General features: G+C 45.0%; 1 protein-coding gene across 1 annotated transcript; it reads right to left on the reverse strand.

The window, feature by feature from the left end:
- Window positions 1–17,634: 17,634 nt before the first annotated feature.
- On the reverse strand, window positions 17,635–21,294 carry LOC133897774 (probable protein arginine N-methyltransferase 3). Its single transcript, XM_062338597.1, has 7 exons — window positions 20,906–21,294; window positions 20,224–20,730; window positions 20,006–20,103; window positions 19,455–19,533; window positions 19,110–19,370; window positions 18,855–19,022; window positions 17,635–18,627 (listed from the first exon to the last, which is right to left on the reverse strand). Exons 1-7 carry the CDS (start codon window positions 21,194–21,196, stop codon window positions 18,193–18,195), a joined length of 1,839 nt encoding a protein of 612 aa, XP_062194581.1. The 5' UTR covers window positions 21,197–21,294; the 3' UTR covers window positions 17,635–18,192.
- Window positions 21,295–22,162: the final 868 nt, after the last annotated feature.

Genomic DNA, 22,162 nt, shown 5'->3' on the forward strand with positions numbered 1-22,162 from the left:
CTTCCTTCTCCCTTCCAGCGCGACGACGACTTCACCGCCGTCGTTCCGCAAGGGAAATATCCCGCGCACGAGTTGACCAACTCCCGCCTCTTCGCTCTCTCTCCCTCGTGCCCCTCTCTCCTCCCATGCCCTGCACGCGCTACTTCGCAAACCACCCATGCTTGGCCGGCGCAAAGCACGCCCATGCCCCGGAGAAAAAGGTGGGCGCCGCTGCCACCTCACCGTCGACGTCCCCGTGACACCAGCCCGTACACACCGCCTCCGTGCTCTCTCTCCATCTCTATAAATAGCGGCCCCGCATGTCTCTCTCTCCTCCTTCCCTTTCCGCCCCGCCACAGCACAATCGCCATCGCCATTATCGCCGTCGCACCCCTTCCGCCACCCAATTACCGACGACGTGCTGCCAGGGTTCACTGGTGAGCCATCACCATCCTCGCGCCGCTGTCCAATCACTGGAAGCCCGACGGGAAATCGCCCGCGCCGATAGCCGAGCCTCGCCGCCGCCGCCACTTCGACAAGTCGTCGGCCGCCGACCTGCTTCTCATCATTTTTGAGCTCGGTGAGCTTCCTGGTTTCCCTACCAACCCCCCTAGATAGCATGTAGGTGACGCCCGAGCTCCTTTCTTGCTTATCATCGTGTGCCTCCGCCCGATCGCTGTGCGCTGCCGTGCAAACCTCACCGATGACGTGCTTGTACACTCTGAGTGGTCACCGACCATAGTGCCTTGTGCCTTAGAGGCGTTAGGCCCCTTTCCCGTGCCGGATTGACCCCTCTCTCGTGCGCGAGAGGTGTTGTCCAGTTGCGCCGCGTCGTTGCCTCCTCTCCGGCTAGGATCTGGTACCGTTCTCACTGCCGGTCACCATCGATGAGTACCCAACTGAGTCCGCCATAGCACGTAGCTGGATGGCGTGCACTTGTCTTCGTGAAGCCTCGGCTGAAACGCTTCTCGGATGAGTATCCCCATGCACGTCATCGTCAATTCTTTGTCGCCGGTCTTTTCCCCTCCCCTCCGTCACTTGCGTGCGCCGGCGCTCGCCTGCGCGACCACGCGCTTGCTTGGGCTGACCAAAGGCCGCGACTCGGCCTGGCCGGTTGAGCCACGGCTCGGCGCGAGCACCGCTGGCCTGCCAGGCCGGCCCAACCGTTCAAAGGTCGTGCCCAGTGGGTCAGCCCAGCTCCCAGAGCCCGCTAAGCCACCCAGCCCAAACCTGAACAGGCCGTCACTGTGCAGCCGGGCCCGTACAAACCCGGACCAAGCCCATCTAGGCCCGGATCCGGCCCATCCAAGCTCATTCGGCCCAAAACATACTGTTCATGTGGGCCCGAGACTATGCATGTGGGCCCCACCTATGAACAGTACCATTTATTAATTTCTCGATTTAAATTTTGATTAAATCTTTCGGGAGCCGTAACTTCTCCATTCTGAGTCTGATTTCGGCGATTCTTTCGCCGAAATTCATCTAAAATCGAGATCTACTCACCTGTTACTTTGTGGTATCCATTAGGGCTCTTTTGGCTTTTCATTTTGTGTTTAATTGATTCTTCTTTAATGTCACCATTATTGATCGTAGTCACGATTTCAGAGCAACCCGAGTTTTGTGAGTGCTACGGCGGAAGTATCCGGAGTGAGGAGGATCCCGATTACGATCAAGACTTCGAAGAAAATTCCGAAGAAGGCAAGTCCTATCTCTTTGATCATATTGAGCCTATGTTTTCAAATAATATACATGATCAACTAAAACCGGACTTATTATCGCATGTGTTATATATTGCATTTCCTATCAAACTGCTTGTAGTAGTTAATCCTATCAACACTGCCATGCTTTACATGTCATCATTCAGAATATGTATCACCCTAGGAATACCTATTGTTAAATATATTAACGATAGATGACACCTTTATATCTAGCATGCTTAGGATTGAATACATCTCCTCGGAGATGTCGCTTTCAAAACACTTCTCTTCGGAGACAAATTTATTATTATCAATGATAACTCATATACCATGCCTCCTTGATGGTTGTGAATTCCATGATGGTCGTGAAATCCTTGATGTCATGTGGGACATGGAAGGTGATATGTAAAAATGGGTGAAAACTGTTTTGGCACGGGCAGGTAGAGTAGTCCTCCGGGGAGGATGCTCTTGGGGGCTTGAGTTACATGGTGGTATTCATTGCCCGTGAAGATACCTAGATCAGCCGCTTAAGGACCGAGTCTTGTGCCGTCATGCTTAGCCACCCAGTGCAACCATGCGTCCTGTATGGGCAGGACTTGACTTTTCCTTCACTAGACTGAGTTGGGAATCATACCAGGAGGCTGAGAGCAACGAGTAGCCAAGGGTCTATCTGTCCCGCTGTTTGGAGGTTTTAGGGACTAGCTTAGGCTTAAAAAGGGAGGCTGGCCTTTGGAACATGCGCTCTGGAACTTGGCGTGTCTCGTGGAAAAGTCGAGCAGAAAAGGTGTTTGGAAAGTCTCAGTATGATTCGCTCCTCTGCTTGCAACGGTTGGAGGCTGAGCATATCACGTGGGTAAAGCTGTACAACCTCTGCAGAGTGTAAATCTATTCGAATAGCCATGGCCACGGTCATGAACACGCAAAGGCATGATCACACTTGAATAGACTTCTGGTGAGTGAGTTTTGATGAGTGAGTGTGTGGACTAGATGTCCGTATGATATGGTTCCTAGCTCACTTCGCCAAAAGCTGTGTCGTACTAGAGGTACACCAGATGTGATAAAAGGGACTGTGGAGCGAGGCGTAGCCCCTCCCAGGACCGAGAAACCCCAGAAACAGCTCATCATTGGTTTCAAACTACCTAAACTATCTTGAAATAAATCATAATTGATACAATTGGTAATCTGCATAAAACCTGCTTCTCGTTTAAAACTATACCGTAAAACCTTATCCTTGAAATATCCATTATGCATCTATCAACTCCTTGAAGTAGTATATGACTTGTTGAGTACCTTCCGTACTCACTCTTGCTATCGTCCAGATGAAGAACCTAATCCTGACTCCGCCGGAGTTGAAGCCGGGGATGAAGAATAGTCTTTGAGGTCGCGTTCGCTCCCTCGCTGCTTGTGGCTTGGGTTTTTGCTTCCGTTGTGTATTCTGCTGGCCGCTAGGCCAAGTGTGTAATATTCAGTATGGTTTGTAAGTCTTTTGTACCCAGAACCTTGTTATTTACATACAAAGTTTGACTGTGATATTACAATAGTTATATTGTGCGTATCAGCTACTTAATCCAGGGACTGATACAAGAGGCACAGGAGCCCCCAGTAATCTGGGGTTGCTTAAAATAGACCTCTTCCTCTATAAACCCATTTAGGAAAGCACTTTTGACATCCATTTGATATAACTTGAAACCCTTGGATGCCGAAAATGTAAGGAGTATCCTAATGGCTTCTAGTCTAGTTACTGGTGCAAAGGTCTCTTTAAAGTCTATCCCCTCTATTTGAGTGAAACCCTGGGCCAGAAGTCTAGCCTTATTTCTAATTACAGACCCATCCTCCCCCTGTTTGTTCTTGAATACCTATTTGGTGCCTATGGTTTGGATATTTAGGGGTGGTTCTACAAGTACCCAAACTTGGTTTCTCTCAAAGTTCTTAAGCTCTTCATGCATGGTATTGACCAAATTTGAATCAGAAATTGCATGTCCAACATCATGGGGCTCAAAAGAAGCAACAAATGCAGAATCTATAAAATAAGCATATTGAGCATATTTAGATCTTGTTACCCTTTCACCAAGATCACCGATCATCTGTTGTGGGGAATGTGTTCGCTAAATGTGTTGAGGAGCTTTACATTGTGAGATGATCTCCCTCTCAAATATGGCTGGTGCATGTTCGAAAGCAGCTAAAGTAGAAGTAGAGGTTGCAGGACCCTCTACCGGTGTTGAAGAGGCAGGAGCCAGCTCAGAAGCAGGTATGATAGCAGGAAGTAGTGGATCATCCTCATCATCACCGAGAGCTGGAAGGTCGCTATCTACAAACATGCTCTCGCTCATCTCTTGATCACCTGCACACTCAAGAATAGAGCTAACACAAGGAATTGATTCATCAAATGTCACATCATAGGACTTCATGATGGTGTTAGTGTCAAGATTATAAACCCTGTAAGAATGACCATAAACAGAATAACTCAAGAAAATCCTATTGAAAGAACGCGACTTGAACTTATCAAGATTGCCATGCTTTAGGATGATGCAACAATAACCAAATACTCTCAAGTGAGAAATCTTTGGCTTTCTCCCAAAATGCAACTCATAAAAAGTCACATTCAAAATCGAGCGTAAGAAAATCCGATTTAAGATATAACAAGCTATGCTAATAGCCTCTTCTCAAAACTTTCTAGGAGTCCTATGCTCATCAAGCATCGTCCTAGCCATCTCAACAAAGGTTCTATTCTTCCATTCAACCACGCCATTTTGTTGAGGAACACGTGGGGAAGAAAATTAATGCTCAATGTTATATTCAAGATAGAAAGCATCAAAGAGATAGTTCTTGAACTCAGTGCCATTATAACTATGAATTGCTTTCAACACACTAGGGAGTTCCTTTAACAATCTTAAAGCTAAGCTCCAAAAATGTGAGAACACTTAATCCTTACTTATAAGAAAGAATACCCAAGAATAGCGAGAGTAGTCATCAACAATGACAAGTACATACCACTTCTCACCCATCGAACAGACTCGGGATGGACCAACAGTGTCCATATGGAGAAGTTCTCCTGGTCGTTTAGCATCAGCATATTAACTGGTGAGTGAGGGGCGGCAACCATCTTGCCATACCGACAAGGAGCGCAAAAAAGGTTGTTCTCAAACTTCAGCTTGGGCAATCATCAAATCAAACCAAGGGCACCCAAACGCGAGAGCAAATCGAAACTCATATGCCTAGCCTCCTATACCACATCTAAAGCTCAGAAGAAAGTTGGGTAATTAAACACCGAAAAGAACTATAAAACTCAGAAAAATTGGCTCCAAAATCTCTCCTAACTCGAGAAATCTTACAAACCAAAGCGCCTGAGGAATCAAGAACTTGAGAAGCATTGCGCTTGAAGCGTATTTCCAAGTCCTCATCCAACAACTAAGATACAAAAAGCAAATTGTATTCTAGATGCTTCACCAAAGTCACATCTATGAGAGAAACTCTCACTCACTTTTATCATACATTTGGCATTCACTCTTCCCTTTCTATCATCCCCGAATGTGATGTACTCATGCCACTCGTCGGGGTTGTAACAGCCCAAATGGCTTAAGCATGTCATTAAGCATCATAAACATCATTGGCACCATGATTAATTGTTTTGGTGAATTATGAACAAGTTTTTTCAATTAAACATAAATTGTAAAAATCAATGTTAATTGGTGTATTGTTAAGCAACTCACAATATTGCTATACAACATAGGGTTGTAAAGAATTTTAGAAATTAGTCCATGCAATATGAATAATATAAATGAATTTTCCCAAATTTTTGGAGATGGTTTTGAAGGCTTAAAAATTAACACAAGTTAGAAAAGGTTGTATGTTTGGGGAATTTTAGTTTGAAATTGGCTCAGGCATTATGGATCAAACAAGTCAAAATGGGTTACACATGAATTCTAGTTTCACACAAAATTTATTCCACGAATTTTGGACCACAAAAAGATCTTCATTTGGATGGATATAGTGGTAGGGATGAATTTGACTGGTGGATCACTGTTCATGCGCCTACTCCCGTGTTTCCCGCTCTCTGCTGCTCTCTCGGCCGCCGATGTTGATTATTGCGGCCGGCCGTCAAATCATGGAAGCTGAGCCTTTGAGGACAAGTGATCGGCCTCGCCCTTACCCCCCCCCCCCCTCGCTGCTCTCTCCCACTCTCTCGTTCGACCGAGTCCAGATCAGAGCAGCGCCACACAGCAACACACCGCGCCGTCGGCAAAATTCGACGAGCCGATCTTGATTCAACCAGGCCCAAGCCGCGAGGAGCAAAGAAAGGGGTCGTGCGACGCTCCACCGGCATAATCCCACCGGATTCCCCTTCTTCCGCGGCCAAAATCGGGCGCAGGCACCTTCTTCCCCATTTCCGGCGACCTTCGTCACCACATCTCCGACGAGCCACCACACCGTTGCTTCTCCAGACGAATCGGTCCTACAGTGAGCTTCCCCACGATCTTGTGAACCCTTTGCACGTGTAGTTTTCCCTTTTGCCTGTCACCGACACGCTTCTCCGCGTGAGCCGCCCACTGCCACCACCTCGGTGCATGCTGCCTGCTGGGCCACCGTCGGACCCGTCGAAAATTAGCTGCGCCGTTGAATCCACAAGCCTGCGAAGATGTTGTAGGGGTGCTCGTCCAGCTCAATTGCGTCGTCGTTTAGCCGCCGGTGAGCTGAGCCGTGCAGCCGTCGTGCTGTTTCTGCCATGCGCTGCCGCTCGCCGCCTTTCGGCCATCGTCGTCGATGATGTGTACACCAGTCGAGTTTGCGCACCTCCACTGATCGCGCTGCTGTCCTCCCTGGCCACCAGCGTTGTGCCGTTCACCGACAGCGAACCGCGCCAGCATCGCCCGCCATGGCCGGCCTGGGCGGGGGTCAATTTTGACCCGAGTCAAAACCCGTCGGGCCCACTGTCAGTGACTGTGGCTAGCTCGACTTGGGTGCAAAAATGATTTCGGGCTTTTTTTAATTCGTATATTCCAGAAAATGCGAAATTGAATTTTGCTTCAACACATAATTCGGCTGAAACTTGTAAAATACATAGAAAATTGTATACAGGTCCAAAAGTCATGAAACCAATTTTGTTAGGTTTATATGATCATTATCTACATGTTAAAAATACTGAGAGATATGAAATGTGTATTTAAATTGCATGGGATGATAAAATAGGTTTGACCTTCATTAATCCATAATCAAATATTGGTGACTCCAAAATTGATGAAAGCCATTTTGTAAATTCTGTTAATTGATTCCCTGTTCATTAAAAATTATCACCCTCATGTTAGATATGATTAAATTCCTATTTAGGGTTAAGCTTTGTGTTAAGCTTAATTAATCCAGGAAAATGAGTAGATGTTTAACATTAATCCAAATTAAGAAAATTTCGAGGCTTTAAAACTCAGGTCATGATGCATTTCATCTCCACCATGTCACGCACCGTGGAGCATCCGTCATTACATGTCATTCATGCTCATCATTGCATGCGTTCTTCATTAGTGAACAAAGAACTGGAGCGTGACGCGAGTGTGATCGAGGGTGATACCGAGGCACACCACTTCTGCGAGTTCTGTTCGAGAAGTATCAGGCAAACCTCAGAGCAGCAAGGCAAGCATCTAAGCATACTGCACCCTGCAGGGTGTAAGAACAATTCGAATTGCCGCGCTCTCGGTCATAAGCATGCTATTGTTTCATTTGTATCGGTCGTAGAGTTTACGAATGTGGGATAAGGTTATGGTATGATGGTTTTGGTTGGTGGTTTGTTGATGAGATACTATGGTTACTATACAGGTTGTGGTTTACAGGGTAGAAAGGTAGTTGTTTTTGGAGTTAAGTATAGATGCTCACACATATGTGTCTAGGTTGCTTACCGCATATGTTTTACTTAACCTTGTGGCCTACTCTTGCTAACAGCTCAATACATAATCCTTGGAGTCGAGCTCAGTATATGTGCTCTATATGGATTAATTCTTGTGAGTACCTTCGTACTCATGCCTGCGCTTTCAGGTTCTACTGGTGAGGGTGATGCGGTGTTTGGCTACTTCGTGCATGCCGATGCAGGTGGTGGGTAAGAGTAGTGCATCCTACTCTGGTGAGGTGTAGCTTTTGGGGTGGAGCCTAATGGCATATGGATCCACTCTCTTTTTGTTGTTGTTAAGGTTTTAATCTTCTGTTGCATAGTTTCTCTTTGTGTAACTATTGCAAATGATTGCATTCTTAAGAACTTGTAATATAACTTTAATTACTCGCTCTTTCTTAAGCTATGTTGGGATGTACACGTTGGAAAGGCATGTGTTCCGATCTTGGGCACAAAACACGTGCCGGGACTACTTGGATGGTATTCTGGTTATTCGTTGAGGTTGTATTTATGAATAATGATCCTCCTGTTGATTAATTAGAATACTGTTTGGACGGTTCCTCACAGGGGTGAGTTTGGAAAACCATAAGGCATCTTCGGTCATATGGCGCGAACAACCGGAATCGATGAGCTACTTGTTCTCTAGGCCTCCACCTACCACCTACACAGAGTAAGAAGAGCTCGAGTACTCAGTGCTAGGGTAAGTCAGAAACTTCTTGGGAATCTAGTACCGAGTCGCTCGAGAAGGAGTGAAAGTAGGTTTGTGTAAATCAGATCTAGCATGCTGGGGATGAGTACCATGATGAGAAAAACATGTGCTGTCAAAGGGTTGTGACTCAAAGCCTTTGACACACGGACCAAAACCATATGAATCATGGTATGATCTACGTAGGGCACCACCTTTAGAAGAGAACTAAAAAGCATCAAAAACTCGTGAGCGAGAGCGGGGAAAAGAGTCATGTACACCAAAAGAGGGGTGGTACATGTCCCGAGTGCTCCACTCCTACTCATGCCGCTCATCTCTCCTACGACAAAAACAGAACTCAACTAAGTGACCCTCTTTCCGGTAGTAGGTGCACACATAGCATCTCTCAGAAACTGGTATGTTGGTCACTCTAGATTCTGTCGTAGGAGCTTTCATCTTAGGCTGAGGAGCTCTCTTGGGCTGTGTTTTTGGGAACTCTCTGCACTTAATTTGTGGTGTAGGCTTTTTCTTTTCTTGCACAACTGTGTGTCATTAATATTGGATTTTTCAAACTCTGTTGTAGTGGATGTGGTGAAAACAGTCTTACTTGGCCTATTGTATGTCACTCTCTCAAAACCCAACCCTAGAGCTAAACCTACCTTATCCGCACACATCTTGGTCTTGGCCAAGATCAAATTCATTTTGCGCTTGCCTTCTAAGCACTTCTCCATAAGAGAAAATAGGTACCCATTCTCAGCCATGAGCTTCTAAACTTGCCCTCTAACCTAGCTGAGTTTGTCCTTAAAGATGATGTAGGTGAAACAGTTTGGTTGTAGATCCTTAGAACATCCAGCACTCTCCAATCTAGATTCTAGCTCTTTAATGCACTTATCTTTCATTTCAACATCATTTGCGAGCAAAGGATAATTTTTACAAGCGTCTAAGATAGTAGATCTAGACTCCTCCTCAAGAAGCTTCGTCTCACCAGTATCAAGCCGACTGGCGACTTGAGCATTAAAATTCTGAAGCTCGGCAAGCTCAGTCATGAAAACCACACAATTTTCACAATCCTCATCCTTAGCCCTAGACCTAAGCAACTCAAGCTCCAATAATGAACATTCTAGTCTAGACTTGAGTTCCTTAACCTCTCGAACTACTTTCTTAAGTAATCTATCCTGGCTAACAAGAGCATCATTTAAGGTATCAACCTGAATAGAAAGCTAGTCGTAGGAAGGTGATACCTCAAAAGGATCAAGCTTGAGGTCATTGTCGTTGTCGTCCGCCATGAAGCAAAGGCCAGTGAAGTCCTTATTCTTCTTCTTGTTCTTCACGGGAGGCTCCTCCTCTTCTAAGCTCTCATCCTTGATTGATGGTATGTCGATGTCGTTGAGTGCCACCACAAAAGCTCGTGAAGCCGCCTTGGTCTCTTTCTTAGCCCTATTATCGCGGTTCTTGAAGAAGGGCTTCTTATTCTTCTTGTGCTTGTCATGGTTGTAGTTACAGTCTTTCTTCTTCTTGAGCTTGGGGTAATCCACCTTGAAATGAGTGGTGTCACCACACTCATAACAAGCACGAGAATCAACTCTCCTTCGGTCTCGTCGATTGTTGTAGAAGCGGGTGAACTTCTTCATGATGAATGCCAAAACTTCACCATCAAGTGCATCCACTTGCTTTTCTGTGATAGAGACCAAGGAAGATAAAGCAAATCCACCAGGTGAAGGGTTAGCACAAGAAAAATCAACACGTGCCTAACTACCACTACTAGATCCTGAAACTAACGTCATGTTCTAAGACATGGGGTTTTCTAAACCTATCCTAGCCGCTTTGCTATCTCTGTGGACTTTAGCTTGCTGCAGAGTTCATCACAAGTCAATATATCATAATTGGATGACTCCTCAATGCTAGAGATCTTTACATCACAAATGCTACGGTTAAGAGCATAGAGAAGTTTGATCGTCCTTTTATGATTAGAGTAAGGTAAAACCCCAGTGGATCTAAGATTACTAACAATCCTATCAAATCTTGCAAACATAGCATATAAGGACTCTCTGTGTCCTTACACAAATATTTGATATTCCTGATTGTAAGTGCCCTGACGTCTAGCCTTGATTTGGTTCATGCCCTCATAAAGGACACTAAGAGTAGACCAAATATCTCTAGCAGTATATGAAGGTGATGAATCCTATCAAATTCATTACGACTCAGACTGGTAAACAATATATTTCTAGCCTTGTTGCTGGTTTCATATTGTTCAATCTGGGTCCGAGAAGTGCGAGCGATAGGAACTTTATAGTTGGAGTATACAACCTCCCATATAGCACTTCCTTGGCTTAAGAGATAAGCCTCCATGCGCACCTTCTAGTACAAAAAGTCACAACCTTCAAAGAATAGGATCTTCCTATGTCTATCCATTATCGCCTACGGATCACAAAGCCAGATAAGGTCAACAAGTGATCAAACTCAGCTCTGATACTAATTGTATGACTGAGAAAGACTACTAGAGGAGATTTGAATAGGAGTCTCACAAAATTCTTGGATGACCTATCCCAATATTTTCACACAACGCACCTCAAATCAACACGCGGAAACAACAAAACCGAGAGAAATAAAACACAACAAAAATTTCTGAAGAAAGCATGGCTCTAATGGATGAATATGAACTCTAGGTTCCATAGAAATCAATTCCAAGAGTCATAGCCACAAAAAGCTTGCAAGTTGATTAATTTAGATTTGAAGAAATAGGTATCGGGTGAACAGAGTCTCCAAGTTGATGACCTAGAGGTAAGGGATGGTTTAAGAACAACTCATAGATGATTCTTATCCCTCTAGCAACAAGAAGAGCAATACACTCCAACCTACCACCAAGGCCCCTTCCTCTATTTATAGGCCTTAGGATCTTCCTTAGTCCATAAGTTTCCTTGTTCATTTCTTACCCTCCTCATCCAATACACTCCTACCTACCACTGAGGATATTTTTGTCTAACTCTTTTTCGTCCATCAAATGACCGCAGCACCTTCATGATTTAGGTTCGTCTCTACGCAAACTTCGATGATGTCACGTGCACTCCTAACCTTCCCACGGTTTTGAGGCCAAATCACGAAACCGTTTTGCATGCTTCTCAAAGTGTGGCTCACTGTCACTTGCTCACCTTAATCAAGCAACCCAATGTCGGCATGTGTACTTCGTCTTACGATCTTGATCACCGATAATTCTCCCCCGCTCCTGAGCCCTCAGGCCACCTTGTCACTTGCACCAGCATCCCTTTCGCTTGACTTCGTCAACACGTCATCTTCATCCGCCTTGATCTTCGTGTGTACAGCTAGAATCACCCTTGACTTCGCCTGGCCTGCTTAATCGTCTGACACCAAGCACCCCACTTAGTCTCGATCATCCCACTGTTGACCGTCAAGTTGCATCTATCACATGCACATCAGGAGACAAGCACACATGTTTCTTAAATTCCATCTCTAATTAGTCAAACTCACAAATCTTTGTTGAAAAACTCATCACGCAGAAAATATGAACACCGGATGATCCAGTGTGTACAGCCTCTGAACACCGAACCATCCGGTGTGTACAAGTCTTGTCTCCTTTGAAATCCATCTGGAAAAAGCTCTGGCGAAGCCTCCGATGTTCACACCATCAATCACCAAACCATCCAGTGTGCACAACTACATCAAACAAACCATTTTGCAACCTCTCCTGGAAAACAGCCTGGTGATGCCTCCGGTGTGCACATCCTCAAGCACCGTACCATCCGGTGTGCATACATCTCCAACCTTCTAAAAAATTTCTCGAAAATAGTTCAGTGAACCCTCCGGTGTTAATCACCGAACATCTATCGAGTTCAAACTTATTTTTCTGAAGATTGCACTTCTCCTGGAAAATAGTTCAGTGTACACTCACTTGAACATCAGACCATCCTGTGAACATATCAATTTTTGCCTCTGAATTGAAATTCTCTGACGTGAACTCTATCTAAACACCGGACCATCTAGTGCGGTCAACTTTTCTCACACTGGACCATCTGGTGAGTGTATTTTTCCTATCATAGAGACAGAAAACTCCAATTCCATTTTTCTCTTGAAGTTTGGTTAGTCTTAAACATAGACAAGCACAACTAAGCTTATGCAATACCAAAAATCATCAAACCAAATCAATCAACCTTGTCAATCACTCATCACATATAAACCAATATCTATTTCAACTTGGTTTCTTAGTCAGCCTTTGGGAGTCCTTAAGCCTAATCTTGTCTTTGGAGTGGTGAGTCTTTACACTTTAGCCACAGGGGAGTCTTTAGACTTCTCCCCTATGTCGTGTTGGCAAGTCCTTAGACGTCAGCCTTCAAGAGTCCTTAGACTTAATCTCATCTTTGTAGTTATCACTAGAAATTGATATTTCTGCGATGTCTCTCCTGGCAATCTGTTGTTGTTTCCATTAGGACTTCAAATAATACATCTTAGGGCTAGAGTGTGCCCTGCATTGCAGCTTTTGCCAGCGGCATTGACCTCTTGGTTTTCAGTGCGACAGATGTCTTTACTATGAAGCCATGGAAACACTTTTCCATGGCATGCACTGCATGCATGTACTTTTCTATTTCTGCCTCGCAAACTTGGTAAGTTTTATCTACCTATCTGGAGACGAGTTGGGAATCACTCTTCACCAGGGCCCTTCAGGCCCTTAGTAGGACCACTTCGTATTTGCTAGTGTTGATTGTAGTGTCAAACTCGAGGCACTCTAAGTAGTGAAGCTTCTACTCTTTGGGCAAAGTAACAACGACTACCACTCCGGTGCCCGAAGCCCCCTGGCCCCATCAGTGTAGATGGTACAGATAGGGTCTATTGGTGAATCTATCGGAGCCCCCTTTGTAAGAGTTCAATCGGCTAGGAACTCGGCCAACGCTTGGATTTGATAGTTGTGTGGGCCACGAACGTGAGGGTTCGTGGTGCAATCTCCACTGCCCATTTCTTAATGCAATTCTTGAAGATGTCTCGTAATTGATATGTCGGTGGCATGGTTATTTTATGGGCCATGATGTAGTGCTTGAGTTTCCTAGATGCCATCACCACTGCATATGCCAGCTTCTCTATCTATGAGTAGTGCAACTTTGCTTCGCAAAGATCTTTGGAGACATAGTAAACATGTAGTTGTTCCAATCCCTTCTCTATTTTCCTTTCCTGTTCTAAAATGGTGCTAACGGCTAACAGCAAAACAACGATGTAAAGGAGGAGACCAGTCCCTGATGTTGGGCTAACCAAGGTGGTAAGGTTGATAAGGTAGTTTCTGAGTTCCTTGAAGGCAGTTTGCCAGTCCATCGAAATGGATAAAATCCTATAAGGGTCCTAAAAAAGGTAGTCTATTCTTCGTTGAACGGGCGATGAACCTGTTAAGCGCCACTAGCTTGCCAGCTAGCCGTTAGGCATCTCGGACGTTCCGCGAAGGTTCCATGTCAAAGATCGCTCGATCTTGTTAGGGTTTGCTTCGATGCCATGCTTTGAGACTAAAATACCAAGCAGCTTCACTCCGAAGATGCAGTCTCTGGACTTCCACCACTTGGAGATTGGTGAAGGTTTCTTGGAGGTCGTGAAGATGATCAACTTCCAACTTGCTCTTGACAACGATGTCGTTGATGCTGCATTTTGGCCAAACTGAGGAGACAACACCTTCTTCACTAATCGAGTGAAGGTAGCTCTAGCATTGCGTAGGCCAAAAGGCATGCGTACACAGCAAAATGTGCTAGAAGGGGTGATAAGCTGGTCTTTGCCTTGTCTTCCTTCACCATCCATACTTGGTGGTAATCGGAGTATGCATTGTGAAAGCTCATCATCTCGCAACCCGCGGTGGAGTCGACCAATTGATATATCTGGGTGAGGGAATGTCATCCTTTGGTGAGGCCTTGTTTAGGTCCATGAAATCGATGACATACGTCATTTTCCTTGTTTTTCTTGACTAGAAATGGATTGGCCAACTAGTCAGTGTGCACCACTTTGTAGATCACCTTGGCATCCATGAGCTTTTAGACCTTCACCTTCATAGCTTTGGCTCTCTTAGCGGACATCTTTCGGGCTTCTGCTTTTGTAGCTTCGCCTTCAGATCCAGATTGAGGTTATGCTTGATGATAGAGTGACTTACCTCATGCAGATCTAGCAGAGACCAGGCAAAGATATATTCATTATTGCAGAGGAAGAGGAGAAGGTGATCTTTGAATTCCTATGTCAACTCAGCGCTGATAAGAACTATTTGGTTAGGCTGATCTGGACAGATGGAGATTTGCTTCGTGTCATATTCAGGCCGTGCCTTAAGTACCAACGGGGGTGGAGTTGGTTGGTGGCTCTCCCCTAGAGCTTCTTCCATGAGATGTACCTTCCGTTGTCCCGGTGCATTGTCCACCTCGATGTGTCAGGCCATGGTCTGGTCTTCCCATACTGTGATGACACCTCTGAAACCTGGATTGTCTTGCATAGGTAACCATGTTGTAGAATGGATTCAAACCCATTCAACACACCTCTTCCAAAGATCGCATTATACGGGAATAGGATGAACACCACGTCAAAGGAATGTTTTCAGCGTGAGCTTTGGGCCCCTCCCTGAAGATTACCAGAAGAGATATCTTGCTAACTACCTGAATAGGCTTGCCACCGAAGCCCAGAAGAGGTGTTCCTGCTGGTTCCAACCTTATACAGGGATGCTCATTCGATTGAAGGCTTCAGTAAAGATGAGATATGTGGAGCTGCCCTCGTCAATGAGGACCTAACGCACTTCAGACCCTAATATGTTTGCTGCAATCGTGAAGGCGCCTTGTGGGGGTAGTCCATCGCACGCATGTCCTCTTGAGAGAAGGTGATGGGGACATACGACCATCAAGATTGCGCAATAGGTGGGTTTGGCGCCACATTGTTGATGTGTCGTACATACTCCCGACATTGCCGCTTAGAGCTGAAGTCTTGGTTGGATCTTCCGGTGATGGTTAGGACCACATTGTGTGTTCCCCTCACGTTGTGCACAAGTGGGTGTCATCACCGGCCTTCTCAATTTCCGTAGGTAGAAGGGCTTCCAGCTTTGAGAAAATTATTTCTTTGCCATCGAAAGATAAGATAATTTTATATTTACTATCCCATGAAATGAACTTCTTTATTTTCCATTGCTTTTAATTTTCATTTATTCCTCGCCATTGTCATCTATTTGACCCATAAAAAAGACACATTTTTCCTTGGGGAGTAGGACAGTAGCCAAGGGCCGCCCGTAGCTAATCGAAATTTAGGGCTTTTTAGAGGCCGGATCTTAGAATGTGATGTATTAGAGACTTGTAGAAAATTTCTTTGTGGTTCTATATGATTTTTGAACCCTGAATTTGGATGAATGGATCAGAAGATATTAATGTGTGAAGTCATGTTGTTTACCGATTTTTAGGGGAGCTGCATGATTACATTTGTGACTATGATTAGGCATAGCAAAAGCCATAATTAATTTTTGTGGTGAATACTAAAGTTGTAGAAATTTTTGTGTCTATAAGTTTAGTGTGCTTATTTGTTGTGTTTCCTAATATAGAAAAATATATATGAAAATAACAATGTGACTAGACTGCAGTGGATACTTCCTCGTCAAGAGCAAATGTGTTTTTTTATGAGTTCAATGGACGGCAGTATCGAGAAAGAAATAAAAATTAGAAATTGTGGTAAATAAGTAAGTTTATTTTGTGAGATGGCAAATAAGAAATTCTTTTTCCGATGGTAAATAAGAAATTCTCTCTCCAACTTGCATGGTGGGTGTTGTGTGGCGAAGGGAGATCGTGGGCTGTATGGTAGGTGTTTGTGTGGCGAAGGGAGGGGGAGCAGAGTGTGCTGCTGCTGCTGCTGTGCAGTGAGATAGGATGTGGAGGGGTGCGGAGGCGGGCTGGTGCCACTGCCATCATATATGATTGATCATGGGATCAGATCACTAAATGCAGCACTGAACTCGCAATTTGTTAAGCTGCTATTAGCCTATTAATATTGTTCTCGCAAAAAAAAATGTATTGTTCTGGACTCCACTTTTGTGTGGGAACCCCTCCACAATGAAACTTACCTACAAATCCTAAATTCCTTCCTAAGTGCATGAAGTTTGTATGCAAGAGGTCATTCATTCGGATTCCCCCTCTTGTGTACCTTCAAGTTGAATTTCATTTCATTGGTACATGATCTACGAGAGGAATCCTAGGATGGCAACAAGTCGGGTTGGGTGCGGGTTCAACAAAAATCCACCCGCCACGAAACCCGAACATTAAAGCCCGATCCATACCTGAAATGCTAATCGGGTTAAAACGTACTCCCACACCCGAAACCCGGTGGGGACCCGAAACCCAGTAGGGACTTATCGGGTCTTATCAATAGAGGAGCGCACGGAAGGGGTAGAGGCCGGGCGCGAGCGCGGAGGGGGCAGAGGCCGAGCATGGAGGGGCGGCGCCAAGGGGGCGAAGACCGGGAGCGAAAATGAAGGGACAGCGCTGGGTGCGGAAGCGAAGGGGCAATGCCGAGGGGGCGGAGGCCGGGCGCGAAGGTCAATGATGTCGCATTGGTCGGGATCGAGCGCAAGAGCGTCGACAAGCGTGGCGGAGGAGCGCGAGCACAAGCAGCGCTCGAGCACCTTAAGAGTGCGGGCGCGATGGAAGTGCGTGAGCTTGCAACGATCGAGCACCTCAAGGGCGCGGGTGTGGCGAAGAACCATGAATTCGTGGTGCGATTCGGCCTGGAGCGCGAGGGGGCACTCCTAGGCGATGGCCTCATGGTCGATGAGGTGAAGCTAGAGGAGGCAAGCAACACGATCGCTGTGGAAGACGACACATTCAGGGTGGCCATGTGGGGCAAGGCAGAGGCCACTCAAAGCCAGGACGGAGAATGAGGTTCGTGTGTCTGGGGAATAGAGTGGTGTGTTTTAGAGTTGGGTTAGGCCACCGCTAGAAGAAATAAAACTTCAGGTACCCACATGTCATCCATAGGGGAAAACTCAAACCCACATCCACACCCACTATGGATCGGGTACATGACCCACCAGCCCCATGATGTAATTTAGGGTCTGAATTTGTACCTGCCAGGTGTCAAACCTGTGGGGACTCGAACCCACCAGTCTAGCTGCCATCCATATCAACACAGGTCGCTGTCTTCACTTAAATCTAACCAGGTCCAAACTTCTCTTAAATCTCACCAAGTCCAAACAATGCAGATAAACAAAAGGGAGCACGCAACCCACTCTAGAGACATCTAAACCATACTGAGATCGACGGCCACACCACACTTTATGGCAGCAAATTCTCAATTATCCCCCAAGAAAGAAGTTAAAACCCCTGATTTAGCATCCAAATAATAGAACCAAAAGAAAAGGAAGAGCGAGATATAGAAGAATTGAGTGGAGCAGTCAAAATCCAAGGAAGAGGGAAACCTAAACCATCAAATTCGCGCCTCTTTTTAGCAGAAATCCTGCCAGTACACATCTTTAGATTTTACTTGTGGACAGTGGCGTGAAGCCGACGGGAGTGCTCCACATACGACAACCATCCCGCACTATAAACGTCCAGTCCCCAATAATTATAGGAAAACGGTCGGTGTTAAAAGCATGTGAACATTTTCCAGTATTTAAAGTGAATTGGTGGAATTCATATGTCGCGTGTGAATATGCATCTGGCCTGATCGCTACTAAAAATACCTTCTGTTCACTTTCAACCTCGTCTAGAAGACTAGATCACCCAGCTGCATTTAGGACACGCCAGCCTGAATATGATTCCTTTTCACCGTAACTGTTCCAGAAGACCTTTCAATCTGATCCCTTCTCTCACGATCATCATTCTACAAAACTCCGGTAGGACAAAGTGCTCCATTCAGCATGCAAAACTTGGCAACCCAATCAAACACTAACAAGACTTGCAGTTAGCAGAGAGGATGGTAGGTAAGGGGCAAAATTTAAGCCCAAAGGGGCATATGATCGGTCACAAATTGAATATCTGAACAGGCCAGCTGCGCTTCCGGCCATCTGAGCTGATTGCTGTGGTTTCAACTGATATGTCTATGCTACGGTGCTCAGATGCCCTCACAATGCTTATCCGGGATCTGATCACCATAGCTGGGCACTCGTCTGTGCCAACTGATCCAGATGAGCCAAGAGATTCCTCCTTCGACATCGCGATGGGCTCTTCAAAGGTGAAGATTGTCTGCGACCAGTGAGTTGGCGTAGAGAAAGGAGAGGTGGAGAGGATGACAGGCTTCTCCTTGCAGAATCTGACAGTGAATCCCGTGTCGAACCATAAGACAATGCCATAGCACCAGGTTACTCCATGTACAACTGTACCACTTTCACTGAGCCTCAGCTCAAAGCTTGCAGTGAAATCCATCTCAGTTTCTTTCATAGTTGCCAGATCAAAGGACTGCATACAGAAGAAATAAAAACAATATGTCAGACTACAATCCCTACATCGAAAACGTGGATGCTCATGTATCAAACTCGGGTAGTTAAATACCATATTCATATCTAGAGTGTGTATCACAAAAGTACGTTGATACGTTTTCTCTAGCTCTTTATTGCAATTTAACTTCAAAACAAGGATTACTCAAGAAGTGAAATAAATAATCTAAGTAGAAATGTAGAACTTACATGGAGTACAGCAGTCTCTGTCACAATATCCTGAGAAGACACTACATCAACTACAGGAAATCGAGCTGAAGTTGAAGTTACTTCTTTGCCAATACATGACATATCAAAGCCATATACATTTTCCCAAAACAGCAAGCTAGTTCCACCTTTCCCAAAACCAGCACCAAGCTAGAGGATGGATCAGATGGCACAAGTTATCAAAGAGCAGAAAATGAGAGATAAAGACTGCAAGCAAGCAGCTAAGTAAAAACTTACAATGGTTGCAGTATCCGGGAGAATAGCGCCACCAGGTTTTAGAAAATGATCACGTGCATATAGAACTGAACTGAGCATGGATTCGTACAACAGGCAATACCCCATCCATTCACTCACTAACACATCAAATCCACTTGGGGGAATTTGTATCTTATGGTTTAGCTCTTCAGCCTTGGTATGTACAACGTTTATTACTTGAGGACTTCGCTTCTGCTCCACTTCTTTATTTTCATCATGTAACAGACCATTATTCTTTGAAACCTGCATTTGTGCAGCAAATATGAGAGAAATCATGGTAAAAAGGTTTGTAATGTAATACTATAATATAACTGAACAAAGACATACTTGGGTAGCCACAGAAACCATCTTTTCACTCCCATCAACAGCAACAACTCTAGAAGCACCAGCCTTGGCTGCAAAAAGACTATAGACAGGAAGCATACTTCATACATCAGCAACAGTTCATGACACATTGACAATTCATCATGCATTAAGAGTAGTGATTCTTTATGGCCAGCCTTGCATTATCAGAAACATGATCACTACACAGCATACAGTGCTGCCAATCACAGCTCACGATCAGGGAGGCGGTTTAGCTTTAGATACATATATGACAAAGCAAACTCATGAACTAAACCAGGTTTGTTGATGTTGTGCCCTACTAGGACTCATAACCAAGACAATTCTCCATAGCCTGTTAATCGGCCAGTCCTACCCACACGTTGCTCTATTTTTATGATTACATACGAACTAGTATTATTATTGTGGTTATCTTTCCCAGCTTTGATAGCATATTTGCTTTTACTGGATCCACAATTGACAAGCACTGAGCTTCATGGTAATATAAACTAACCATATGTGCAAAAGTATAAAAGTATACAACCTATGTTACATACCTTAGAATTCCTGTGCCACAACCAACATCCAGTACAGTTGCTCCATTCATCAGGCTAGGATTGTCTAAAAGGGCGTCTCTGTAAGCATCCGTTCTTACCTGAAAAAGGATAGCCAGAGTGTGAAGTGTTTTTCACACCACATAAGTGCATATCGTAAATGAATAAACATACATATTTGGCAGGAACTCATTAACCATGTATGCCAAGAGTTCACCTACCTTATCTCCGAGCATCTCTCTATGAATGCCAAATGCGCTATAAGACCCAAAGTAGTTATCATCCACACTTTTAATTGCCTTGGCATTAACACTGGCACGTGCAACCTTTAGCTGTGTATCATTCTGCTCCTGAGCAAGAGACCCACTGCCATCCCCTTCAGTCCTCCCAATAGTACACTCTTGCTCAAATCTAGCACTAATATCAGAACCATTTCCTTCAGTTATGGTACTCAGCTCGTTCTCGCCTGGCTTAGCTAAACCCCCACTCCCTGCTGACCACTGTCCTCTTTCCATTGACATTCCACAGTCCTCATCCTCATCCTCATCATCGCCAATGGACAAACTGTGCAAAAGGGGGTCATCTTCCATGAAAGGTTTCAAGTACGCGTCGTCCTCCCATGGAAAATTTCCCTCAATCTGGTGAGTCTCCTGAGCATGCAAGTGGCTGCAGAGTTCGCTGTTGCAAGAGCAAACTTGGCCACAGCTCCAGCATTTATCCTCCGCAACCTACAAAATTAGCCATGGCATCCATAATCGATGGCATTGAATTTAACAAATTGCAATATGAATCAACTCCATCAATGATAAAACCATATAAAGAACTACAAGACCTTTTAGGCTAATAATACTAGTACAGCCGTTAGGGTCCAAAACGATTAGTTGAGGTGAAGGCTCGACGCACCTTGGAGCGGATGAAATTGATGAGCTTGATGCGCCCGTAGAAATCCAGCCCGAGCTCCTTGACAGTCTTGCAAAAATCGAAGCGGTGCTCGGCGCCGCAGTGCGAGAAGAGGGGGCTGTCGGCGTCGAACCGCGAGCTGCAGAATAGGCACAGCAACCCGGCGGCCGTGTCGTCGCCATCGGAGCACCAGTCGTCCCAACCATCTTGCCCCTCACAATCCTCCTCCTCCTCCTCCTCCTCGTCGTCTTCGGACCTTAGCCGCTCCTCCGGCTCCGCGTGGCTGCACTCCATTGCTGCGTGGGCGTGGAGCACTCGCTAGGGTAGATGCCGCGCCGCCTGCACCGAATTAGGGTTTTAGACAGGCAGAGGGCTTTAGGACTATATTCGTTCCGTCTGGCTATTGGGCTTGGGCCTTTCGTAGGTCCAGTTGATTTCAGCAACTTATAAATTGTGAGTTATAAAAAAATAAATTGTAAAAAAAATTAATTATGAATTCTAAATAACTTTAACAGTTTAGTAAAATGAATTTTTATAATCTGTGAAAAACTAAAAAAAATCATCTTTATGGATTCCCACAATCCAACAATCGAATTGTAAAAAGCTATAGCAGAAAATTACTCACAATCTGCAGTTGAGTCGAACGCTACGGATTATTAGTTTCTACGGACAGTGCGTAAGATTCTTGAGCCATCGGGATGCAGACCGAGCGTCGAGCAGAGCGTAGGCAGACTGCGCATACGTGGACGTGCGATGAGTTTTACGTTCTGGGTCTGACTCCTGAGATAAAGTACCTTTAGGCTGGCCCCTCCCCAGCTTGGGCCCTAGGCGGTCGCACCCCTCGCCCTGGCCCAGAGCCGGGCCTAGCAAGAAGTTGTATGTTTGTTTTAGTTTCGAATTATAAAAGCTGAAAATCACAATTTGAAACCGAAATAAATAGACCCTTAGTTACTATCTGATGTCTTCTATGAGAGCAAAAAAAAAATTTTTTAAATAAAAATTTATAAGTGTATGTAGCTATTTTGAACATTTGTAAAACTAGGCCCATGATGCCCAGTTGGTAACGAGGATATATTGCCAAAACTAATGAGGGTCGGATGGTATGCTGGCACTATTTTATAAATGGTTTCGGGGACGGTTGAGGATAAAGTGAAAGAGGAAGTGCTTACTGTGTTGTGGGGTGGAGATCTGTCAGAGGAATGAAATGACACTGTTGTCGTCTTGATTCCGAAGGTAGTGAAACAGTTTTGATGCGGATAA

This window comes from Phragmites australis, chromosome 17, assembly GCF_958298935.1.
Source record: "Phragmites australis chromosome 17, lpPhrAust1.1, whole genome shotgun sequence".
NCBI lineage: Eukaryota > Viridiplantae > Streptophyta > Magnoliopsida > Poales > Poaceae > Phragmites > Phragmites australis.

What these genes read in the sequence shown, in the direction of transcription:
- LOC133897774 (XM_062338597.1), bottom strand. Translation starts at nt 21,196, where the DNA reads ATGGAGTGCAGCCACGCGGAGCCGGAGGAGCGGCTAAGGTCCGAAGAC. An exon ending in TCCCGGATACTGCAACCATT is followed by an intron (nt 19,023 to 19,109) that starts GTAAGTTTTTAC and finishes TCCATCCTCTAG; the next exon opens with CTTGGTGCTGGTTTTGGGAA. An exon ending in CAGAGACTGCTGTACTCCAT is followed by an intron (nt 18,628 to 18,854) that starts GTAAGTTCTACA and finishes TTCTGTATGCAG; the next exon opens with TCCTTTGATCTGGCAACTAT.